The sequence below is a fragment of the Acartia tonsa genome, chromosome 7, assembly GCF_053477335.1.
Source record: "Acartia tonsa isolate MP-2025a chromosome 7, ASM5347733v1, whole genome shotgun sequence".
Taxonomy (NCBI): domain Eukaryota; kingdom Metazoa; phylum Arthropoda; class Copepoda; order Calanoida; family Acartiidae; genus Acartia; species Acartia tonsa.
Genome location: NC_137266.1, coordinates 48,564,255 through 48,590,302, shown reverse-complemented (window position 1 = coordinate 48,590,302; position 26,048 = coordinate 48,564,255). Strand labels below are relative to the sequence as shown.

The following is a 26,048-nucleotide window of genomic DNA, read 5'->3' as shown; positions in this document are numbered from 1 at the left end:
AAAAGACAATGAAATTAAATAAATCCTATTATTTACTCACTGTATAACTGGAACGCATGGTCCAATATTTGTTTAATTTTCTACCACTATTTATACCTGAGTTGTAACTGCTGGCTGGGTTGAAAATGTTCCGGGGAATGTGAAATAGATTAGCCAGATACAGGTAGCAAACATGATCTTGCCAACCCACTGATTATAATATTCCCATACATATCTGACAATTCTCGACTTTATTAAAGATTAAATCATTTTTTTGTTGATACTCATTACAGCATGAAGTTGAACATTGAAATAAAGGAGAAAATAATGTAATTTGTCACAGTAAAGTTAAAGACAGAATAGAGCTAGAATTATCTATTAATAAAATAAATGCTTGGTAAAATATAAGATGTTTTGGATATTTATGTAGAAATCCCTGAGTGACAGGTAGACTTGCTACCAAGATGGTTAGGCTTGTCATCTCTAATAACATGGCAACTTTGTAGCTACTCCTAAATATTATTAATGGTTACACAGGTAGACTTTCCATGAAGATGGATAGGCTTGTCATCTCCAATAACATGGCAAATTTGTAGCTACTCCTAAAATTTATTAATAGTTAGACAGGTAGACTTTACATGAAGATGGTTAGGCTTGTCATCTCCAATAACATGGCAACTTTGTAGCTACTCCTAAAATTTATTAATAGTTAGACAGGTAGACTTTACATGAAGATGGTTAGGCTTGTCATCTCCAATAACATGGCAACTTTGTAGGTACTCCTAAAATTTATTAATAGTTAGACAGGTAGACTTTACATGAAGTTGGTTAGGCTTGTCATCTCTAATAACATGGCAACTTTGTAGCTACTCCTAAATATTATTGATAGTTAGACAGGTAGACTTTACATGAAGATGGTTAGGCTTGGCATCTCCAATATCATGGCAACTTTGTAGCTACTCCTAAATATTTTTGATAGTTAGGCAAGTGGACTTTCCATGAAGATGGTTAAGCTTGTCATCTCCAATAACATGACAACTTTGTAGCTACTCCTAAATATTAATAATAGATAGGTAGACTTCTAGAGAGTTCGAGTTCTAGTCCCCATGTGGCAACTCGAATTTCTCAGTTGAATATATTCACGCAACTTCCCCTGGTTGTGTAAGAAGGGGATTATTGAGTAAGTTTGGATACTTAATAGTCAAGTACATAATATCAGTACTACCCTTATCCCAAGCTCCTCGGCGGAGAGCGTCATTCATTAAGGTGACTTAATTTGGGACACCTGCCATACTCAGCAAGGGTGAGGTAATAATGAGTAGCTCTCATGAGATAGCGGGTCAAGTTAAAATGTGCTTGAACGTGGAGCTTGATAGCCCTAGTGGCTATACAAAAGTGTCTCAACCTACTCCATGACTACTTAGGTCCAAACCCTAAGAATCTATGGCTAATCAATCAATCAATCAATAGGTAGACTTTCCATAAACAAGGTTAGCTACATCTCTAATAACAGGGCAAATTTGTAGCTACTCCTAAATATTGGAGATGCGACATCCAAATTTCAAAATTCTTTGAACGTACAGACAAGATTCTTATAGAAATGCTTCGCATCTAGTTCACTTTATTTATACCCTCTATAAATTTAACACAATATAAGACTTTGATCTAAATATTGATTGACAATTCATAGTAATTATCGCGCGCACTTCAGGAGTAAGACACAGATACTCTGGTCAGCCCTTAGGCAGTTTTAATGTATTTTTATGCATTTTCAAGTCTATTATTACCAATATAATACCATATATGGGTAATACTAGCCTAATCATGGTAATCTATATGTGATTGAATATTGTTATATGCTTATATAAAACATTATATCTATTGTTGAAGTAATCATGTAACCATTATGTAATACTCAGTATACCTATAGCCATAGCTACATTTACGTCACAAGTTTAACATACAAACACCTTATTAATCAGACAAGGACTAGATCCTAGTAAATAGTTGTCGTTATGACTTGCACTTCTTAAAATCTCTCAGTTATTCATTGACTCTTGAACTATTAAGTTCTTCTCCTGGCTTAAAGGTAATGATCTTAGTTAATTTAGCATGCATTGTAGTTTAAATTTAGGTTCCTTAGTACTTAGCATGAATTGTGCTTAGGTCTTATGTTAGAGGTCTAACTCTATGCACAATTAAATGCTTTGGACTTAAGGCACTTTCCTGTCCTACACTACTTATGTTTATTATCTCCTATCCTGTATATATTTCATACTTAACTGATTCACTTGTAAGCAATATAATAACGTGCGTTTGTATTTGTTGAACTGCCATGGGTTCAACCAAATTCGTATTATACTTGTGGGAATAAAAGGAAAAAGCATTCTTCACTGACGAGCCGACGCTGAGAATGTCTATGTGTATTGCAGTAAAAGTAGGATTTAAGTAGTACTCATAGAAGAGCGATCTCCATACCATAACTTTTGGACAAGCGCCCCATTCGCACAACCAATATGATAAATAGTAAGATAAGTAGAACTTCTATAACATCATATTTTGTACATATTACAGCAGATATTTGATAAGCTGCTTCCCTTTTTCCTTAATTCTGTTTCTCCCCACCTAATTAAAACAAATTGTACCTGTCCATGAGAAGCCCATAGAACAATCTACCAGTACAGTTGAATACAGAGCTAACTGCTCCAACCAATGATAGGAAATGGTCATCTGCTATGAAGGTCTGTCCAAAGGCCTAAAAGAAAAAATAGCTAATTTGTCACTTTATTTTTCTCACAAATATTCTGAAGTTAAAAAGCTTCATAGTATAAATATATTCAATAAAATAGTTGTTCAAATCTTAGAGAGAAACAACAAATAAATTTTCATTAGAAACATGCTTGAAAACCATATTATCTTTACTAAAAAGTTAACATTCCAAAAATTTACTATTTTGAGTACTATATCTAAATATGAATCAATAAAGATAAATTAGTCATATATGTTGAATTCTTCTTTATGTAGCTTAGGATAAAAGTATTGTAGATTATTCAATTTATCTGTATATCCAGAAGACTATGCTTCAAACAAAAAAAGTTGATCATAAGAAACATTTGGTTTTGAAAACAAAACAGAACATAAGATGTATTTTGGTAAATATAGTGTGTCTCACTCACTTAAATCTATTACTTTTATTGCACTATTAACTCAGGTTTTATTCTTTATTTTATTTGAGTATGGTGCACCTGGAGTAACTTTACAAAACTGCTTAGAAATAGAAACAAAAATAGCCAAATTTGAGTTTAGATTTTAAGAAGAGGCTTAATTTTTACTCTTTAAAGTAACCAACAACCAAAACTAAGCCTTACTAAAAAACAATGTATATCAGACATTTTACTCTATGAATAAGGAATAAGGTATAGCCAACAGGCAAAATAAAATCCAAAATGATATGTGAGGGCAGATAAAAAAGTCGTCAAAAGTGTTGCCCTACAACGACAGTTAAAAATCACGTACTGGTTTCCTGATTTTATTCGAATTAATTTCATAATTGGTATTAGCTGTCTATAAATAATCATGTTGTGCTTTAACCTCGTAAATTTAAAAGAAGCAGAACACTATCCCTTTTCAAAATTGATTAATATACAACCATTAAAAGTAAGGTAAACTGACATTAATAACTATTTGAGATGATTTGCTAATTTAAAAATAAATTATATTTTGCAAGAACATACTATTACAGCTTGTACGTAGTTATAGTGCTAATTTTATGGCGACACTTTTTCTCTTTTTAATCCTTGGAAAAGTAAAATAAGAGGAATTGTGAAATTTAAATGTTTTAAGCCTTGGCAATTATTTCTTATATCCCTAATTGAAATTTTAAGGTATTTAAGAAGATATAATTGCATCCAATAGGTGGTTGTCTTTGACACATTTGGATAAAAATGTTCATGAAAATGTTTGGCAATATTTATTTATTAATAATTAAGTTTTTTAGATCGGTTCAACTATCTTCTAAATAATATTCTGCTTCTTCAATGTCATTTTATATGTCATAATGTTCTTTTGTCCAAATGTCTCCTTAGTTGAGCTTCGCTTTCATGGATTTTGTCATCTCATTTCTTTTTTCAAATATAAATCTGAATACATAAGGTTATTACTTTTACAAATTTTATATGCATATTTATCATAATGTTTGTTTGTGTAAAGAAAAAAGTTAAATAGAAGAAGCCATTTTGTTGAGAAATGGCTCTTTTTGTCAAGCTTATGAAAAACTTTTATGTTTGTTTTTTAGTTGAACTACAGCACACCCAAATTATTTGTACAATTACAATTTGTTTTGGGTATAATTTTCTTTTAGCAGTAAGGAAACAATTTCAATATGGATAGTTATGGTCATCAGTAAAAGGAGAGGTAGCGATCTAAATTAGGGATAAGACAAAGTCGATAAATTGATTTACATTCCCAATGATGATACACAAAACACTCCCTTTGTAGATTACAATTAGTAGTTGAAACGTTTGAATACTTGAAGACTTAACCAAATGATCTAAGCATTCAAATTCATTTAGTAAAAACTTTTGGGTATAGTGTAATAAACAGCTTAATGTCCTCTCTTTCCGTGTAAGTGGGTGATGTACTTTGTACACAATAAAGATTAAGGCATTTTACTTAACTTGCTGCCTTACTGAAATTCTAAATTGATAATATTTACCAAAAGGTTAGCGCTTAGTATTGGTCATGTAAATATGTAAACAAATACAACTACTGTTAGATTTTAACAAATACAGATAAATGACTTATCGGTATGTCTCTCTCATATTTTATCAGTGATTTAAAGGGATAAGACAATGACTAAATATTTAGGAATATTTTCAATGATTATACACTAAATTACCCCTTTATATAGATTAGTGGTTAAAACGTATGGACACTCAACTGAATGCACCAACCAATCAAAATTCATTAACGTCCCCAAAGTTGTTAAGCCAACGAATGAAAAAAAGTTACCATATATAGTCCTCAAAGTTGATAAACCAACGAATAAAAAAAACATCATAAAACATGGGGACTAGTGTAATAAATAGCCCAATGTGCTCTCTTATTATTGCGAAAGTACTATATAAGTATATTTGCAAAAATCTGAGCTAAAAACGTAATAATATTACTTCTGGTTAAAAAGAAAATCTAAATTATGATTATTTAGCCCTAAAATTGGGTTTCTTCGCTTCATTGGTCTGTCTTTCAATAATACTTTCCCTGGGATAAAGAGAAATGTAAAAAGATAAATAGTTATTTATTGCGCAGTATTATAGACAGTTTTCTGCGGATTTGAAATAAAAAAAATATCAGATTCAAAAACAGTTTTTTTAGCTCTGGCCTACGGCTAACAGTTTTAATTTTATGGTTTTTATTTTGATATTCGTGGAAAATTGTCTGTACTAAACGGCTATACATGATTTATTCAGTATGGCTGATAACCTGTCCAATCTGGCGGATATACTAATAGTATACGGATATACCGCGGATATTAATAGGTTTGAAAGCAATAATCAAAAAAATTCTTTAAAAATTTGTTTTTCCAACCTAAACAAGCTGGATATAATGTAAAAGTGTAGAAATTCATTAATCTATATGAACAAGCCCGTATGTCTCTACAATATTTTTTGTGAAGTCACTGTGAATTTGTCAATAATCCTTTGTCCGTCTCATCTTTAGAGCTTGTTTTATGGTTGTTGTCATCCATTCTTTATTCTACACCTTTTCGCGGATATTGAAATGAAAAATTCTAAGATCAATTAATTTTCATTTTAATCTTCGTCGAAAATTAACTATAATACATGGAATATACATGATTATGCAGTATGGCTGAGAATCAGTTCTTATCCAGTGGATGTGTTTTTCGGTATAGAAGTAGTACTAAAAAATATAATCTCCTTTTTACCTAACCCAATATCCCTAGTTTTTTCTTCTTTTCAAAAAAAAACTTAGCTTTAAGTCTATAACTATTTCTTTGAAGTTATATTAAGAAAATAAGAAACTATATTCTGAAAGCTATTATGAAATATATAATGCTAGAGAGAAAAAACATAATTTTTAGTAGATTTTTAAAAAATCTACTTAATAAAAATTATGAGATTGAAAATGACAATCTATCTATATATATGATCGAAATATTAAAAAAAGTAAATCATTTCTCTAACTGTTTATTGTAAAAGATTCTCATAGCCACTATTTGTATATCGATTAATCTGTCATTTAAATAAAAAACTATTGTTTATGTTATCAAACCATCAATTTATTTTACATTTGATCATCAATAATTTTCAATATCAAACCTCTTTTTTATCTTTAAATAAAAAAATTGTTTTTTGATCTATCAGTTTTTTTATCCATTAATTAATTTAACCATCTTTCAGTCTATCTATCAAAAATTTGATTCAACTGTCAATTAATATATGTTTTAAGAAACAATTACGATGGTAAATTCATCTGCTACAAATCTTGGATCATGGAATGAAAACGAAGTCAGGGAGAAGTTATAGGGAGATTTATTAGTAATTAATTACAGAATGGTTATGTCAGTCTGATATACTGGTAATCTAATTTTCAAATGATTGTTTTTTTCTTGGAACTTTCTTATTTTATAGTTTTCTAAATTTTAATAACACCCCCTTTACAATTTCCTCCAAATTTTCTGGATTAATCTGGATTTCATGGCCTTTTTTAGAAGACTCTTAAATTGAATTAATTGCCCATTGTCCCCTCCCTTACTCCCTGAAACGAAGTAGCATGTTTTTTTTTGGCTAGGTAAATGTTAATGATTGCCCTGCAGGTTTAGGAAATAGGCCCCGCAGGGTTAAAGCCCTCCAGAGGTGCTAGAAATAGGATAAAAGCTACAGTGAAAATCAACGAAACCCGCTACTTCGTTTTCTTTCCATGATCCCAAATCGTATTTCCACTTATAAATCTATCCATCTATTTATCAATCTGCCTACCTTATAGAAGCCCGAAACTGTTTGAGTAATGAGAACAGCACAGAATCTTGTCAGCCACAGCATGTAGAACTCGCGACACTTCAAAGCTTCCCTGAAAATTAAAGATTATCAATATATTACTAGCTATAAGTTGTTTGTGTTACTCTAGTTATGTCTTTCAAACAAAGGTTCCATAATTAAAGGGTTTGTTATCTATCTGATTTATTTGCTTCTAGTGTTTGATCATGCTGTAAATATAAAATTAATAAAATTCAGATAATTTTTTACTTAATGAAAAGTCAAAGGTTGTTTCTCTAAAAGTGACAAGTCGAGCACTACTTGGGTTACATATAAAGAAGTTATTCCCCATTTTTAACCAATTTTAACGAAATTAGAAGGGTTGGGTGTGTTTGCTTGCTTGAGAAAAAGCACCAAATTCACAAAAGGATAAGAACGCAGCCACTGGTTTATGCTTACAAAATTTTGCAGGCTATATTTAATATGCAAAAAATCTGACATACATCCAGAAAAATTGCAAGGGGGGCACTATACTTCTAATTAACTATTGGAAAACAAACACCCAACCAAACAATTAGTTATTATTTCCTTGAGTTTCTACAAAAAGTATAGCCCCTATGGAGAACTGACCTAAACTTCACATAACCATGATATAGGGAATATGGTTTTTTATATGATAGGATCGGTAATCTACTATTCTTATTTTGTCCTTTTAATACCCACTTAAATCATTCCCAATTGCAATTTATCCCAACTAAAACCTGGCAAAATATTTAATTATTGGCATATAAAATTAATAAGTACTGCATCTCAAAGAAGCTTAGCTAAAATAAGTTTCACAAATTATTTTTAGTAAGTTAATTAGTAAGATTGGTAGTCCAGTAGTAACAGAAGGGATATTTCTGCAAAGTGCATACATTTTTTTATAATTCAATGTCATTGTGCCCAAGAAAATGTTCATTCCTAGTTGTGTAATATTTAAAACAATGAAATTTTTATAGCCAATTACGAAAACTTTTTAATGGCACTGTGTTCTAAATGAATTGTATAAAAGCTTAAAAGAGAATAATACCTAAATTAAAGGTTTACTTTTCTTTAAAAATATGTCTATTTGTCCTTTTTTCTACGATGGAACATGTCCGTCGTTAATCCACCATTCTGACAGTCCATTAAAATTTTTCGGCTGCATTTACAGTTCACGGCTGACATATTAAACTTTCCAATGAATTAACCATGTATTACTTAGCTGTCCATGATTTTAAGTTTATTTGAAAAACTAATCGCCACTTTGGATGTAATCGTCTTTGCAGGGAGGGAAGGGACAAAAATATGTTTATTACACTTGTCCCCAAAGTTAAATAATACAGTTTTCTTATTTGTTAGTTCAACAACTTATGTGGCTTTTCTAAAATTTTGGTTAGTATGTTCATTAAGTTAAGTGTCCAAACATTTCAACCACTATTTGTAATCTTAATAAGTGGTAATTTTGTGTATTATCATAGGGGATGTTAATCAATGTATCGGCTATTGTCTTTTCCCTGTCGTCCTTGAGTATTTTGTATTTTTTCTTCTGAAACCACTTGATATAGCTCTTATATTCTCTCACTAGAATTATATCTCTTAAATAAAGTGTGTATATAGAACAGCAAAAGATACAAAACCCACAAAAAAAGATTTATAGTAAAACGAATTGATCACTCTACAACCCTTTAATCCACCCTATACTATCGAAGTCAGAACATAGGAATTTAAGAAAAGGATAACTTATGAACAATTGGCCTATCTCTCAACAGATCTATAGTATAGATGTATATACAGACAACTACCCCCCTTTCTTTTTCAAAGACCTCTTTTGTCTGCTTCTAAATTATTTTCTGCTACTTTGCTGTGTAAATATAAGCGACACCATTGGTTGATTTTCAATGACCAAATAGAAAGGTTGCACAAGGCGGTTGCGATGTGGAGATACAGGTATTTAACCCTTTCTTCCTCCAAAATAAGCGACTTGTTATTTTATTTACAGAAATGAATGTTACAAATTGAATTTTCCCCAGGAGTTTCAACCATAATTGGTGTTTAGGTTAAACAAGGGATAAGACATTGGACGATAATTTGATGTACTCCTTATATAATTTGAATAATTGTAGGAAATGTTTGATAAGGAAGTTTTTAGGCCAACGAATGGGAAAGCTGGTTGGTTGATTAATTTAATTTACAATCCAATTTCTCATCCATCTCTATTTAAAACTTTAAACTGTTTTATTTTCAAGGGAAAATTAGTTTTAAATTGAAAAAAAAACAGTCTTAAACCTGCTAAAGATCAATATTAAGTTAAATGTACATCCTTGACCTATCTGTTACGCCGTTTAAGAGGTTTTTGAAACAAACAAACACAAAGTCTTATATCAAGAATTTATAAAATTTTAAAATAGGATTAAGATGCAACAATTTTTGCTTTTATCAGCAAACAGCATTTTCTCACTCTTATTATCCAATAAACTTTTCTATGAAAAAATTTTTTGAGAGAAATTAATTTTATATAGAACTAAATTAATAAAAATTCAAATTAAGAGTTCAGTTTAACCAGAAATTAAATTCTTTTAAAAAGTTAGGATTAATTTAATCAAAAATTATAATTATTTCTAAACAGATTTTAACAATTTCTCTAATTAATTTCTTTATTCGGAGTTCAAAAATAATGAATTTCATTTAAAATCAATTAAAAAAGAGGAACAGGGATCTAAGGGGATAAGACAATGGCCGATGAATTGATACACATCCCTCATGTTAATTTCCACAATTACCCCATCTGTAGATTTCAAATAGTGAACACTCACTTAATAAACTAACTAATCAAAATTAATCTAAAATACCCAAAGTTGTTAAGCCTACAAATATGAGAAAGTTGTTACAAAACTTTGGGGACTAAAGCAATAAACAACAGCCCATTGACCTCACCCTCTCTCTTATAATTTCTTAGTGCAAAACAATGACTATCTCTTCTAATTAAATTGCTAAAATATCTTACACAAAGAAATCAAAAACAAAAGACCATATTTTCATAATAGTCAACTACAACAATACCTATTATTTTATCATTATTTTAAATAAAAGATTGTTGTTTGAAAAGACAAAGGGTTAAAACAATAAAAATTTTGTAAGAAGATTCTTTAAGAAATTTAATTAGAAAGAGCCATGGATCTAAAAGGTTGAGACAATCGGCGATAAATTAATGTACATTCCTAATGATGAAACATAAAATTATCCCTACTGTAGATTTTAATTTAGGCACTACTCTTAATGAACCAACCAATTAAAATTCAATTAGGGTCCCCAAAGTTTTTTAGCCAACAAATAAGAAAACGTTAATATAAAATTTTGGGGACTATTTTAATAAACAGCCCAATGTCCCCTCCCTCCCTGGTTACAGACAGTAATGATACTTACTTTGGAGTGACAAAGTCCTCAATGGTCTGAGTTTGATCATCCATAAGTATATCATTCCTATCAACACAATCATTTGTGTCTTCATCAGTATTGGTACTCTCAGCCAACTAAAAAAGACTATCATTAATAATCAGATATCTTAATTGATGTTTATCCACAATGAAGATAGACAAAATTACCCCTGTAATAGATTCTAATTATTGGTTGAAAAGTTGGGACATCACAAGTTTAGAACTAGCTAATAAAGATTCTTAGTTTGATCATCCATAAGTATGTCATTTCTATCCACACAATCATTTGTGTCTTTATCTGTGTTTGTACTTTCAACCAACTAAACAGGAAAATCTTTAAAATCGTTTGTTGAAAAGTTGGGACACTAGTAGTTAGGAACACAAAGTACTCTCGGCCAACTAAAGGAATAATATCTTAAGGGATAAGACAATGGATGACAAATTGAATATCATTCAAAATAAAAGTATCTCTGTAATAAATTTATATTATTGGATAAAAAGTTGCGACACTACTAGTTTGGTACCAACTAATCAAAATTCGATAAAAAGAATCTTAAGTTATTATTAAATCGAACATATTAGATAATAAAACTTTAAGAACCAGTGTAATTTTCTTTCCCTCCATTTAAATATATATTTCATATTTTAAGACTAAAACAATAAAGCCTTTTTTGTTCCGTATTAAAGTTGGGGCCTAGAAATAAATTATGTATTTCCCAAAATTTTTTATCTAAATAACCTTCTCAAAATGTGTAATTGTCTGTCTTAAAAGTAAACAAAAATAACATCAATCATAAGTAGCAAAGCACTAAAATTTTATGGAAAGACAAACATACACAATGAATTATACAGAAGTTGTTTAGTTGATAAATGTTTAATAATTCTTAGAAAATGCGAAACCTTTCTGAAATATTAATTAAAAACACATTTTTAACGACTTTTATGCATGACCGACAGACTGACGGACAAAGTAAATTATACACTTAATACTTATTGATACAAGAAATATCCACCAAAAATTTCAGCCGTCTATCAATAATAGGAGAGAAAATATATATACTAGCATTGCGGACAGACAATGTGAGCTATAGAGCAGATTAGCTACCAAAATAATTTGTCTTAACCTTGAACAAAAAAATGATGCTGCATTTAAAATTATGATAAAATATATATTTGCCAGGTATGCTGGCTAGGCTGGTTCATTTTTTTCAGGGAGGGAGGAGACAATGAGCTGTTTACTACACTAATCCCAAAAGTCTTATAATGACATTTCCTTATTCGTTGGTTTCGATAAGTTAAGCTTTTCTATCACTAATTGTAATCTACAGAAAGGATAATTTTTGTGAACTTATGGGGGATATACATCAATTTATCGACCATTAGCCTATCCCTTTAGATCCCTTGCTAGACAGTCAGTGAGTAAGATCCAAAAATGAAAATACTGAACAACTCTAATGCATGGCCAAGAGCCAAGCTAGGAAAGTGAGTAAGATCTAAAATGTAAATAATGAACAACTCTAATGTAAGGCCAAGAGCAAGGCTAGGAAAGTGAGTAAGATCTAAAATGAAAATACTGAACTGTGCTAAGGTAAGGCTAAGAGCAGGGCTAGGAAAAATAAAGATATCCTAGAGAGACATGCTGTCTAAATCAGCCAATAGGCGAATAATAATGGAAAATTCAAGACATCTCATTGGTTGAAACATTTTACAGATTTTGGTATGTGAGGCAATATTTTTTTCATGTCGTTCTGATTATGAGCTATAATTTTTCGCAAATCTTAGGATAATGCTTTTCTTGGATAAATTAATTCGTGTAAAAAAATCGTTTTCTTTGGTATAATGTGAAGCATATGACAAAACATATAAGTTAGTAATGATTCAATGAATAAAATTCTTAGAATAAAGTTAGTGTTCTAAAAATTATAAAGTCGCAAATAATGTCGCACATATCTCGTAAACAAAGTTTTTTGTCTATAAACTAAGTTTGACGAAAAATGGGGTCTGATGGACCATCTAGATATGTGTCTGGAAGAGAATGGAAGGAAGGAAGAGTGTTTTCATGTTGAATAAATGAAAAATGTTAAGATAAATTGACTCAAAATATCTCTGCATCCATTTTTCTTCCTTATAATCCTGTATGGGGGCTCTCTAGTTTTGCAGCTATGTACATAGATATATAGTTATATAGCAAGACTAGAGTTGGCTCGATATAATTATCTCCCTATTGGCTAGATTTCTATATGCATATCTATTTCTCAATAAATCTATTTTCCTCACCCGGCATTACTATCTAAAAGAAAGTAAATATTTAATAATTTAAATGATTTTTAAAAGATTTTTTTAAATTATATTTTTTTCTTTACATTACCATCACCAAAGGGTTAATGATGATGATTACAATTTTAGTTTAATATTTGAACACACAAAATGTCGCCACAATCGAATTCTTTTAAAACATAGTTTTCTTAAAGAAGTTGTATCAACTTTTTTGCTTTTTATTTAAGATAGCTAGCCGGTTCTTTCAGTAAGTAGTAGATGTAAAAATTTTCATAGAATTCAGATATGCAATCGGTTTTTTTGTAGACCTCTTATTTTTTAAGTAATTTAAGTTTTTTAAAAAAATAATTAAGTCGGTTTTAAGGTACTAAAACGCAACAAAATAAAAGAAGAAAATGGCCAGTATGAACAAAAATAGTAAGATCTTTAATTTGACACCTTACTTTTAAAATTCTGTTGAGTAATTATTGAAAAAATCTATTTTTTTAACCTCGGTTTAATAAAAACTTTAGACCTAAATATTTTCTCAAACAGACATAAAAAACATGGGTTCATATATACCTTTAGAATCAGAAAAATATTACGAATCTATTCTAAGCAAAATTGAAAAAGTTTTATAAAACTATTATAAAAAAAATAAGTTTATTTTAAGAATCATAATTTTCGGCTTTAAAGGGTTAGCTTGAACCAAACCTGAACAAAACCTAAACAAAAGACAATGCAATGTAGCAGATATTTTTTAAACACAAGAAACAATAATGTATTTTTAACTGCATTGTTTTGAAGTTTATAAACAGACTGATGCATATTTGTTCATAATTTTTCATTCTTTACATGTTCTTTAATATCACTATGTTTATTGTAGTATCTATTGTATATATTGTATGAACGTTCTCCTTTTTTTCTGGCAATTCTATAGGTTAATTTTATAGATTAAGCTTCCCGATTCGTCAATTTTTGCGATTTGTGATTGGCTAGTTTAGTAGTTACAATTCTTAAAATAAACTTTTTATTTTTTCTATTTTTTATTACAATTTTTTAAAACTTTTTCAATTTCGCTTAGAATGGATTCATATTATTTTTCTCATTCTAATGGTATATATGAACCCATATTTTTTATGTCTGTATGAGAAAATATTTAGGTTTAATGTTTTGATTAAACCGAGGTTAAAAAAATAGATTTTTTCAACAATTACTCAACAGAATTTTAAAAGTAAGGTGTCAAATTAAAGATCTTACTATTTTTGTTCATACTGGCTATTTTCTTCTTTTATTTTGTTGCGTTTTAGTACCTTAAAACCGACTTCATTATTTTTTTAAAAAACTTAAATTACTTAAAAAATAAGAGGTCTACAAAAAAACCGATTGCATATCTGAATTCTATGAAAATTTTTACATCTTCTACTTACTGAAAGAACCGGCTAGCTATCTTAAATAAAAAGCAAAAAAGTTGATACAACTTCTTTATCATTTTATAAATTTAAATTTTCTTTTTTATGATTAGAAATTAAATACATCAATATAAGGTAAATAGCAACATGAAATGAAAAAAAAGAATTTATTTTTAATAAAGTAAAATAATGGGTCTTATCGTTCTGGGCAATGAGAGTTTATTATGGATTATTGGAGCACTATGAGTTTTAATCATATATTCCTTGGAAAACTTGAGCTCGTTTATAGACATTTATTTCCTATATAGATCTGACATGGATCTTGAAGCAATTAAGCAGGCCGTTTTGTACATTTAAAGGGGAAAGAATGTGCAGAACATTGGTACATAACCATACCAAGAAAAAAAAAACGGCCTAAAACATCATAACCGTTTGTGAAGGTTCCTTAAAAATGGAGAACCCAATCGGTTCAATAATTATACACATTGTAAGATAATGACAAAAAAATCTTCCTACCTTATATAATAGAATAATGGCAGTTAGATTGGTAGGTAAATTATCAAAGGAAAAATACTATGAAAAATACAAAAAAATATAAATTGTTTTTTTTTCTGTACTCAAAGGTTTATATTTGTGACACATTATGCAATTTTTACAGAAATCTTGCAAAAACAAGGACGCTTTACCAGGTAGGGAAGGAGACATTAAGCTCACGGTTGGTTTTTTATCAAATGAATAAGTTAGGGTACAATGTTTGGCACTTTCGATATAAGTAAATGATAATATAAAACCCATAGAATGCGATAATAACTTCAGAAAAATCGAAAAAAATAGTTTTCATACTTAATTAACGTTTTTAAGTTTTTCTTCAAAAAGTTTAGATAAGATGCCTTTAAAAGTCGTCTATGATTTTGTCAGGGATAAAAATGTAACTTTAAAATAAGAATTAAAACATATTTTTTCAATTAGTACAAAGTAAAATTTTGAACATTTTATTGATCAGTATATTTTTTTAAATGTGAAGTAGAAACCTGAATATTTTATCATGAAAATTGTGTTATGATTTGATTGTCTGCTAGATTACAAGAAAAAAGATACTGACAGTACTTGTTGGTTCTTTTAAAAAAATTAGGTAGATTACTTTCAGAACCCCTCTTTTTGCAACGTTATTTCAATAGAACAGAGCCGTAGTCTTAGTGTACTCAATATCTAGACAGCCAACCATTGTTTTAGAATTGTTCAATTTTTTTAACTTCTGATAAAAACAGAATTAATGGTATTTTTGTAAATATTATACCTCCAAGAAATGGCTATACTTCCCAATCATATGTTGTGTGATATTTAAGAGGAATTATTTTGATATAATGTCATTATAATATTCGTTGAAAAAAGTGCTATTCTAGCTTATACTTTACATTTTAATGTGTATGATAATTCAAATAAAAGATAATGAAGATTTATATTATATTTAATTGTTAAAATTATAGGGATGTACATAATTTATCTCCATTTTCTTACCCCTTTATATCCCTGACAATTATCACTTGATTTTTATTGACACAGACAAACAAAAAAGTATATAACTTCTAGATTAGCTATGCTGCTGCTAAAAAAAATCCGCAATCCTTTTTTGCAAAAAAAAACTGAGTTTGTAGATCTAGGTAGAATAATCTGCAATAGCGGACATATATATGCACACACACACACACACACACATATACACTAGCACACAGACATACATACACACTAAGCTATATAAGTTGGAAAGAATTTTAATGTATATAATAGATTTAAAATCTGCATGAATTTAAGGATTTTTTTTTATAAAATTCGTTTGTATAATTCTTTATTTAAAGCGCAAATACAATATAAAGTAATTGATTTTGACCAATAGGATAGGTGGATTGGAAACTACCTGAGCTCTAATTGGTTGAATGATGTACGAAACTTAAGCTTCTCCAATCAGAGCGCAGATTGTTTTCAACCCACCAATCACAGATGACAAAATTAATTAATTTAAATTGTATTTCCGCTTTTAGATAAAGAATTATACAAAAAAAAACGAATTTTATAAAAAATCCTAAAAATTTTATGCAGATTTCAAATCTATTATATATATTAAAATTCTTTCCAACTTATACAGCTTAATACACACACTTACACATACACAAACACAAACACACACACACACATACGCATACAGTATTACAAATACTTGCATTCATACAGACAAATGTTTATTTTTATGATTAAATAATACTTTAATATAGCCTTTATAGGATTTGAAATTATATCTAGAAATATAAATTATTGATAAAATGTATATATTATAAATTTAAAATTTTTAAAACTTATTTAACTTTAAGCTAAATATCATAAAAATTAAAAGAAATTTGAGGAAAGTTTTCAAAATAAGAGCATAAAAATAGCCTAAAGCCATCCTAAAACTATGATCTAAAAATAAAATAGCTTGAAACCATCCTGGAACCTATATGAAGCTTCTCTAAAATAGAGAAATCAATTGGTTCAATAGTTATCGAGATCTTAAGCTATAAACAATTAAAGAAGCCCTTTTTTTATTTTATATGATATATATGAAAATACCAATCTTTAATTCTATGGTTATTTTATTACGGAATATGTATCAGTATGAACTGCACAATTGCTATATATGTTAAGGTCAGGGGCAGGGTGAAATTAAGTTTTAAGGGGTAGGGACGGGGCATGGGAATGTAAAATTATACTGGTCCTCAAGTCTATATATCATTTGTTTGCTTAAAAACATTTAGAAACTTTTATTTATTCTTGATTGGATTGTACAATTAAACTCCTGAGAATTCTGAGTATTAGAGAACACCAACCTACTCTTTGATTGAATGACCTTTATCTTCTTTCATAATGATACTTACAAAAAAAAACCTACAATTTAAATTTACAGTAGTTCTATTTTGGTCATTTATTAATTGTCTTATCCTATTAATAAAGTAACAGGATCTGTGTGTGTGTACCGAAGTAAGTAACAGAACAAATATGGTTCTTCTTTACTGGGTAGCTTCAATTAGATCCAATGAAGGTTGATAACTAATTTGTGGGAGGGTACCACGACCCTCCAAAGAAAGAATGAACCTTCGAATTTTTTAAATAACGATAAATGCTTACCTTTTCTTGTATATGTTCATTAGTTTGAGGGGGTTCAGTCACCATACAACACTTATAAAGTAACTAGTATTACCTTTTCTTGTATATGTTCATTAGTTTGAGGGGGTTCAGTCACCATACAACACTTATAAAGTAACTAGTATTACCTTTTCTTGTATATGTTCATTAGTTTGAGGGGGTTCAGTCACCATACAACACTTATAAAGTAACTAGTATTACCTTTTCTTGTATATGTTCATTAGTTTGAGGGGGTTCAGTCACCATACAACACTTATAAAGTAACTAGTATTACCTTTTCTTGTATATGTTCATTAGTTTGAGGGGGTTCAGTCACCATACAACACTTATAAAGTAACTAGTATTACCTTTTCTTGAATATGTTCATTAGTTTGAGGGGGTTCAGTCACCATACAACACTTATAAGGTAACTAGTATTACCTTTTCTTGAATATGTTCATTAGTTTGAGGTGGTTCAGTCACCATACAACACTTATAAAGTAACTAGTATTACCTTTTCTTGAATATGTTCATTAGTTTGAGGTGGTTCAGTCACCATACAACACTTATAAAGTAACTAGTATTACCTTTTCTTGAATATGTTCATTAGTTTGAGGGGGTTCAGTCACCATACAACACTTATAAGGTAACTAGTATTACCTTTTCTTGAATATGTTCATTAGTTTGAGGTGGTTCAGTCACCATACAACACTTATAAAGTAACTAGTATTACCTTTTCTTGAATATGTTCATTAGTTTGAGGTGGTTCAGTCACCATACAACACTTATAAAGTAACTAGTATTACCTTTTCTTGAATATGTTCATTAGTTTGAGGGGGTTCAGTCACCATACAACACTTATAAGGTAACTAGTATTACCTTTTCTTGAATATGTTCATTAGTTTGAGGTGGTTCAGTCACCATACAACACTTATAAAGTAACTAGTATTACCTTTTCTTGAATATGTTCATTAGTTTGAGGTGGTTCAGTCACCATACAACACTTATAAAGTAACTAGTATTACCTTTTCTTGAATATGTTCATTAGTTTGAGGGGGTTCAGTCACCATACAACACTTATAAGGTAACTAGTATTACCTTTTCTTGAATATGTTCATTAGTTTGAGGTGGTTCAGTCACCATACAACACTTATAAAGTAACTAGTATTACCTTTTCTTGAATATGTTCATTAGTTTGAGGTGGTTCAGTCACCATACAACACTTATAAAGTAACTAGTATTACCTTTTCTTGAATATGTTCATTAGTTTGAGGGGGTTCAGTCACCATACAACACTTATAAGGTAACTAGTATTACCTTTTCTTGAATATGTTCATTAGTTTGAGGGGGTTCAGTCACCATACAACACTTATAAAGTAACTAGTATTACCTTTTCTTGAATATGTTCATTAGTTTGAGGTGGTTCAGTCACCATACAACACTTATAAAGTAACTAGTATTACCTTTTCTTGAATATGTTCATTAGTTTGAGGTGGTTCAGTCACCATACAACACTTATAAAGTAACTAGTATTACCTTTTCTTGAATATGTTCATTAGTTTGAGGGGGTTCAGTCACCATACAACACTTATAAGGTAACTAGTATTACCTTTTCTTGAATATGTTCATTAGTTTGAGGTGGTTCAGTCACCATACAACACTTATAAAGTAACTAGTATTACCTTTTCTTGAATATGTTCATTAGTTTGAGGTGGTTCAGTCACCATACAACACTTATAAAGTAACTAGTATTACCTTTTCTTGAATATGTTCATTAGTTTGAGGGGGTTCAGTCACCATACAACACTTATAAGGTAACTAGTATTACCTTTTCTTGAATATGTTCATTAGTTTGAGGTGGTTCAGTCACCATACAACACTTATAAAGTAACTAGTATTACCTTTTCTTGAATATGTTCATTAGTTTGAGGTGGTTCAGTCACCATACAACACTTATAAAGTAACTAGTATTACCTTTTCTTGAATATGTTCATTAGTTTGAGGGGGTTCAGTCACCATACAACACTTATAAAGTAACTAGTATTACCTTTTCTTGTATATGTTCATTAGTTTGAGGGGGTTCAGTTACCATACAACAATTATAAAGTAACAAGTATTACCTTTTCTTGAATATGTTCATTAGTTTGAGGAGGTTCAGGCACCAAACAACACTTATAAAGTAACTAGTATTACCTTTTCTTGTATATGTTCATTAGTTTGAGGGGGTTCAGTTACCATACAACAATTATAAAGTAACAAGTATTACCTTTTCTTGAATATGTTCATTAGTTTGAGGAGGTTCAGGCACCAAACAACACTTATAAAGTAACTAGTATTACCTTTTCTTGTATATGTTCATTAGTTTGAGGGGGTTCAGTCACAATACAACACTTATAAAGTAACTAGTATTACCTTTTCTTGTATATGTTCATTAGTTTGAGGGGGTTCAGTCACCATACAACACTTATAAGGTAACTAGTATTACCTTTTCTTGAATATGTTCATTAGTTTGAGGTGGTTCAGTCACCATACAACACTTATAAAGTAACTAGTATTACCTTTTCTTGAATATGTTCATTAGTTTGAGGTGGTTCAGTCACCATACAACACTTATAAAGTAACTAGTATTACCTTTTCTTGAATATGTTCATTAGTTTGAGGGGGTTCAGTCACCATACAACACTTATAAGGTAACTAGTATTACCTTTTCTTGAATATGTTCATTAGTTTGAGGTGGTTCAGTCACCATACAACACTTATAAAGTAACTAGTATTACCTTTTCTTGAATATGTTCATTAGTTTGAGGTGGTTCAGTCACCATACAACACTTATAAAGTAACTAGTATTACCTTTTCTTGAATATGTTCATTAGTTTGAGGGGGTTCAGTCACCATACAACACTTATAAAGTAACTAGTATTACCTTTTCTTGTATATGTTCATTAGTTTGAGGGGGTTCAGTTACCATACAACAATTATAAAGTAACAAGTATTACCTTTTCTTGAATATGTTCATTAGTTTGAGGAGGTTCAGGCACCAAACAACACTTATAAAGTAACTAGTATTACCTTTTCTTGTATATGTTCATTAGTTTGAGGGGGTTCAGTTACCATACAACAATTATAAAGTAACAAGTATTACCTTTTCTTGAATATGTTCATTAGTTTGAGGAGGTTCAGGCACCAAACAACACTTATAAAGTAACTAGTATTACCTTTTCTTGTATATGTTCATTAGTTTGAGGGGGTTCAGTCACAATACAACACTTATAAAGTAACTAGTATTACCTTTTCTTGAATATGTTCATTAGTTTGAGGGGGTTCAGTCACCATACAACACGCCAACATCTGTTCAATTTTAAATTCATACTTCTTCTGCTTTTTGATCAATCTTTGTTTTAAAGTCTGTCTGTCAAGGGAACTATTTTGGGGTCGGGTAGCTTCGCCATACTAAGACAATTTGGCCATGTATTAAACACCCCATCCCTACACCCAACATTTTTTTAGTATTTCTTTTCATAATTAAATTAAATATATCGCCCCTAGTTATATGAAAACTTACTACTTTATACAATAGGATACGCTAAACATAGGAAACAAAAAATAATTTAAAATTTTATGATAATTGACATTTACTTTTTGGAGCAAATATATATATAATTGTAGATGTGTTAAAAAGGATATAAAAGAAAATATTTAAAAATCCATCGAAGAAGGGAAGAAAAAAGACAGAGACAAATAACAAAAGAAAAAAGAAAGTCAGTAAATTATACTAATTAAAATAAAAAAAAATCAGAAAAAGAGTAAAAAGGGGAAATAGAGAGAAAGACCGAAAGAGAATAATAAACAATAAATAATTATAAGAAAAAACATTCCAATTTCCAGATATAAGAAAATAATTGATTATATTCTCCTAAGAAAATATAACAATAGCCATATATTAATTTGTTCACAATGAAAACAATAAAAGTGTTATTTGTTAGCTAGAAGAAATATAAATAATGGGATCTCTTGCAGGGACGAGGGACTAGAATCTCAAAAAAAGATGTTATCATTCAAACTTGTCTGTGTGTTACAGTTTTTAAGAGCTTGAAATATTAGAGTTTCCTTATAGACTTATTTTAAGCAGGTTTTTAGTAATATTTTCTAATTTACTTATAACTACTACAAATATGACGAAGCATTTAACGTGTTATGCTTTATACCAAATACTGAATCTTTTAAATTACTTTGTAAATAAAAATATTTAATTGTTAAATAAAAGATCAAATTTGATTTGTACTTCTAGTCACCATAAAAATATAGAATAGGATATAAAATTATCAAATAATTATTGCGAAACAAAGTTGATGATATTTCAATCATTGATACTTTTATTGATTTCAGAGATTACCAATAGAGTCAATAATGTCTGAGAAATAATGGTTTTAAATTAATTGGATCAACATTTTCCCCTCCATCCATTACTATACATTAAATAGTAGTTTAACTCAATTCTTCCCAGTCTAACTGAAAAGTCTTCTAAGTTGTTGAAGAAGAGTTATTCCTTAACAAAAAGGTAGCCAGATCTCTTTTCAGCTCTCTTAACCCTTCTTTATTTCACTTTTTACTACAACAAGTTGAGATTAATACTTGGGGCGGGTTACAAAAAGACAACAAATATGCAGAAATCTAAAGAGATAAGACAATGGCCGATAAAAAAGTGTACATCCCTAATAATAATACACAAAATTACCTTGTCTTTAGATTTGGAAACGCAACTTAATGAACCAACCAACCGAAATACAATTAAAGTCCCCATTATAACAAACGCTTTACTAAAGTCAAACAGACACAAATATAAAGTAATTCTTTTTTACTATCAGAGAAGCCCAAGGAAAGGAATTGGGGGAAGGGCTATAACCCTAAAAAATCAATTTATGATTGCCATATATAAAATTGCTTAGTAATAGCAATAAATTATACATTTAAAAGAATAGCAGTCTTTTTTGGCAAAAAATACATTTTTATAACACCTACAAAAAGTTTTGGGTTCAGTGTATGAGATAGCTAGGTGTATAATATACTATATTTCAGGAATACAATTTTTATATGAGCTCTTTATTTGATTAACCCATTTATAACATTTTTTTGGATATATTTATTGTTTATGAATTAGTATGATGTAATTCATCAATGTTTGCTTTCAATTAGTATAATAAATTCTTGAAGATTTTAGTATAATTAACCACCTCCCACGATTAAGAATCTTAAACCAAACCGTTTCACCCTTAAAAAGCAACAAGAGCTTTTAGTTATATCCAAGAGGCTAATAGGTTGAGTGAAGAAATTTCTTTTTTCCAAGTATTTGTCCCACTTTTTCTTAAATATTCTTTTATCCTTATATTCACCCCCCCCCCCTCCACCTCACTTTAAGCTCATGGTTGTAATTAGATGTTTATATATCTCTTTATCCTGTATATCAGTAATATTTCTTATTTTTTGTCTTCTCTGCCGACAAATTGAATAGCTGAGCAGGATTTCTTAGATCATAAACTTTTCTAAGCGCTCAAGGTCTTCTGATTGTGTTCTTGCAAATTAGCAAAATACATTTTAAAAAAAACGGTGTCATAATTGAGAAAATAATTAGTTTTGTTTCATAAATGATTTTTTTTTATTGTCAAAAATATTCTAGTATGACTTCGAAACTGAGTTATATCCGCTAGATTAAAACCGGTTCTCTGCCATACTTAAAATCATGTATAGCATAATATTGTAGACAATTTTCTACAGATATCAAAATAATATTAATACTAGTTTTATTAGCCGTCGCCTTTGGCCCCTCGAAGCTAATAAAAATGCTTTTAATCTTAAAATTTTTTTATTTTAATATCCGCAGAAAGCTGTCTATAATACGAGGAGATACATTTTGTAGTTTTGTTTCCACTGTCAATTTTTATAATTTATTACATGTTTTGCTAAGTCTTGCAACAACCCTTTTAGTAAATTGTTAACTGAACATTTTTAAGGAAATAAGACATTTTTACCAGAAAGACACAAGTCCCCAAAGTTTTAAAATAATGTTTTCTTATTCATTGGCTTAACAACTTTGTGGACTTAACTTATCCGGACAAACAAAAAACCTTATCACTTTTAAATTAGATTTTCTGTATCTTTGGCTTTTAGTAAAATGGTTTTGTATGAATTAAATTCCTGAATTATAAAGTATATAGTGCCAAGGATTAACATAAGGCCAGGAACACGGCTTAACAAATCTTCATCTAAAATTAAATAATTACTTTAACATACATAATCATTACTAATAAAAAATTTATTAGAATTTTCTGTCTTTTAAAATAATAGTATAAACTTCGTATTGGTAAAGACTAAAATAAATCTGGGAGAAAGGAGACAATGGGCTGTAAATTACACTAGCCCCAAAAGTTTTATAATGACGTTTCCTTGCTACTTGGCTTAATAACTTTGGGGACTGAAATTTGATTGGTTTAATAAGTGGTTCAAACGTTTTAACCACTAATTGCGGTAATTTTATGTATTATAATTGGGGGTATAAATCAGTTTATCGCCCATTGTCTTATCCCTTTAGATCCCTGATATTTAATATTTTATAACACCAGTTGGGACAAAAGAGTTCTTCTGTAGATAAATATTCTTTAAATATTTTTTCCCTCCTGCAAAGGCCAATATCGTGTTTAATAAGTAAAGCAAAACCAAACAGACAACCAATTTTTAAATAGATTCTGTCTACATCTTCGCTATTTTTATAGAACATGTATTTTTTTGGCGATATTTCTTGGGAAGGTGGGAGTACCCTCCCCCAAAATAGTTTAAACCTGCCCAGCACCTATGAGAAGCTAAATTGTAAAGGAGAACCGTGTCGGTCCAGTGGTTGGTGAGATCCTTCGGTACAAACAGAAATCCTGTTACTTTATAAGGATTATTTATTTGTAACCAGTTCCATAGATAAAACAGACAAATAAGAGTAGCCACGCTTCCAAAATCTTACCAGTAAAATATTTATCATCTGGATCTGGACTAATGTTACCAGGATTCAAAATTACAGTCTAAAAAATAATAATCAAAGAAAATAAACATTATTATCTATTTCCACATAGATATGACTATTTTTACCTTAAGGATTACATATCTTTAGCATTTATGTATACCTAATTTAAAAATCTTAGTTTTTTGATTTATCGGTAAGATCTTCATACATTAATCAGATTACGTTCTCCTTTATAAAAATGCCTTAAATAAGCCATAGGATGTTTTTTTGCCAATTGAGATTTAATTCAAGAATTAGGATGATTTGGTCCATTTTTTGCCCCCACCACTTCTATTCAAACACAATGAATCTAAATGCTAGAGTCGCAACCGAAATTAATTTAAAAATTTGCCTAAATCAACATAAATGTACCTTCCTATATACAAAAAGAAAAGATTCAACATCTAATAATTCATAATCTTAATCTAATCGTACTTTGTATTTTATTGTGACTAATGCAATATCCTACCTGGATTTGATTAAATATAAAGGCTCCGCCTCCAAACCCACCAACAACTACGCCCATCGCCATACCCTTCCTGTTAGGGAACCATCGCATTCCAATTGTCATAGTTGGGATCAAAGCAATACCCTACAAAAATCATAATAATTGCAATTAACAACAATATAGTTTAAATTATTTAAAGCAGCGTTGCGAACTCGTTTGATTTTGGTGCGGCTCCGTCTCCAGCTCCGGCCTAAAATCAAGAAACTCGACATATTTTTTCCCCATAAAAAAAATATTTTTATTTTTGACTTTTGAAGGTTTTAAAAGTTTAATTTTTGATAAAAATGGACTTGAAAAGCTTAAACAGGGCATTTGCACATGACAAAACAGAGTTACCAAATTATAATTTACAAAAAATCTCCTTATTTATCTAGTCCGGAGCCGGAGCCGTTTTTTAAAGAAAATTACGGCTCCGGCTCCAGCAAAATGGCGGCTCCACGGCTCCAGGCTCCGGCTCCGCAACACTGATTTAAAGCTCTAGACACTTAAATTGATAATAAAAAAAATGTTAAAATTGTTCTAGCGATTTCAAACCATGTTAGAGCATGTAAATTGATGTAATGGAGAGCTATAATAAAAAAAATGTTAAAATTGTTCTGTCGATTTCAAACCATGTTAGAGCACTTATTGATATGGTATGATATATAAAGAAGAAAGTGTAACAACTGTAATGAGGTTATTAGAAATTCAGTGGCGTCGAATTTTAAAATGACCTTTTTCAACTTGATTTGAAATAATGAACGTGATTCCTATAACGAAAAGGCTTATATTTTTTAATTATTTAGAAAAAGCAACGAAAAATAGGCAAACTAAAAAGTAAAAGTCTGTCCTCTTTTAAAATCATTTTATGTAGACGGACTGACGGACATATGTAAAATACGAATATCGACTATCTTGTAAAAATACCTGTCCAAAGGCAGAAATAAATCCATAGGTCAGTGCAACATATTCCAATGACTAAAATTCAAAATATAATTATATAATTGGGCCAAATCCTATGAATTTTCTTAGGCTAGCCGGGAATTTCATAAGCTTTTCTTAGTCATTTACATATAAGGGAACACTAAACCCTAGATTAGCCTATACAACTAGGATACGACCAAATGTGTCTTGAAATGTAAAGTTTATATGGGTCATAGAGTTTGTTAATAAAATAGTATCAATATTTATCAAAAAGTTATCCGCTTTTAAGCTGTACATTTGCTAGCATTTGAGATAATGAACTATATGACAACTTGA

The 26,048-nt window shown here is 29.8% G+C and overlaps 1 protein-coding gene across 1 annotated transcript in view; it reads right to left on the bottom strand.

Moving 5' to 3' along the window:
- LOC145324593 (apicoplast pyruvate carrier 1-like) overlaps positions 1-26,048 on the bottom strand; it is a 41,923-nt gene that overhangs the window by 9,028 nt on the left and 6,847 nt on the right. The window contains exons 7-16 of the mRNA XM_080167174.1: positions 25,716-25,766; positions 24,771-24,893; positions 24,263-24,320; positions 23,398-23,516; positions 20,545-20,631; positions 10,422-10,528; positions 6,978-7,068; positions 2,625-2,734; positions 420-491; positions 97-193 (exon numbers count right to left, since the gene is read on the bottom strand). Coding sequence (XP_080023300.1) covers positions 97-193; positions 420-491; positions 2,625-2,734; positions 6,978-7,068; positions 10,422-10,528; positions 20,545-20,631; positions 23,398-23,516; positions 24,263-24,320; positions 24,771-24,893; positions 25,716-25,766 — 915 coding nt within the window. The remainder of the gene's footprint in view (positions 1-96; positions 194-419; positions 492-2,624; positions 2,735-6,977; positions 7,069-10,421; positions 10,529-20,544; positions 20,632-23,397; positions 23,517-24,262; positions 24,321-24,770; positions 24,894-25,715; positions 25,767-26,048) is intronic.